The sequence below is a fragment of the Sphaeroforma arctica genome (genome assembly GCF_001186125.1).
Source record: "Sphaeroforma arctica JP610 unplaced genomic scaffold supercont1.9805, whole genome shotgun sequence".
NCBI lineage: Eukaryota > Ichthyosporea > Ichthyophonida > Sphaeroforma > Sphaeroforma arctica.
In genome coordinates this window covers 1-1,024 of record NW_014030753.1, presented here as the reverse complement: position 1 = coordinate 1,024, position 1,024 = coordinate 1, and the positions used below count along the sequence as shown (strand labels likewise).

Below are 1,024 nucleotides of genomic sequence, written 5' to 3'. Positions count from 1 at the left end.
AAAACACACAATGAATAGGTGTCCGTCAGAAAACTATGCAAATTTTTGTATATATATCGTTAAATAGGTAAGTATATCTCTATGCACATACTACGGTTTTCGATTCGCATACCTTTATAGGTAGAGTATAACATAAGAGAAATTCACAAGACCATCGAACACACCTACTGTTATAGCAATTGTGTGGGTCAACATAAGGCACCACAGGTTCAGACTTAGGGATATACATTTCCGACAAGATTTTTAAGGGTTTAGGGTTCAGTGTTTTGAGCTCTAGCCCCTACGTCTATATAAATACTAAACCCTACAATGGCAACGTGCCCACTCACCTCCATCCCAGACACACTTCTGCTTTAACTTCGGAAACGAATGCCCATTGCGGTTAGCACTAAATGCCGCCAGAGTCAGTTCACGACCCTGTGGTAAGTAAACATCATGTGCATGATGGGTAGATACAGAATAGATGGTGTGTTTGATAGCTTAAAATATAGTACATGATGATGAGTAAGCACCGAATAGATGGTGTGTTTGATAGCTAAAAATATAGTACATGATGTATATGAAGGTGAAGTACAGTATAGAATGTGTATTTAGTTAGTTGAGATAGAGTGCATGATGTATTAATTCTGTATACAATAGAGTGCGTGCTGTGTATGATGGGTAAACCCCGCGTACATTGTGTGTTCCCTAGTCGAAAAAAGGTCCCACAATTAACGTCTCGTATCAACATGACATGCTTACCAATACCTACATGTCACACGTACTATCCATCTGTAGTTTGACACACAATTAGCGGTTCATACCAACATGCCATACATACCATCAGCTTCTCATCCGTGTCTAGTATCAGATGTGCTTTGCTATTGTCAAAGACGGCAGCCACATCCACCCCCCTCTCAAGGCGCCACAGAGGCGGGACAGGTAGATTGAAGTCCAGTGCTGCATCCATAACAGGCACTTTCGTACATTCGGCAAACTGAGAGGTGAATTTTAGGTTAGAATTGGACTGTATGCTATATATATA

At 40.6% G+C, this 1,024-nt stretch overlaps 1 protein-coding gene across 1 annotated transcript; it reads right to left on the bottom strand.

Annotated features, from left to right (window-relative positions):
* Positions 1 to 114: 114 nt before the first annotated feature.
* Positions 115 to 949, bottom strand: SARC_17121 (hypothetical protein; the record flags this gene model as incomplete). Its single annotated transcript, XM_014288782.1, has 3 exons — positions 115 to 164; positions 330 to 417; positions 821 to 949. The coding sequence occupies 3 exons, from the start codon at positions 947 to 949 to the stop codon at positions 115 to 117; spliced, it is 267 nt and encodes an 88-aa protein (XP_014144257.1).
* Positions 950 to 1,024: the final 75 nt, after the last annotated feature.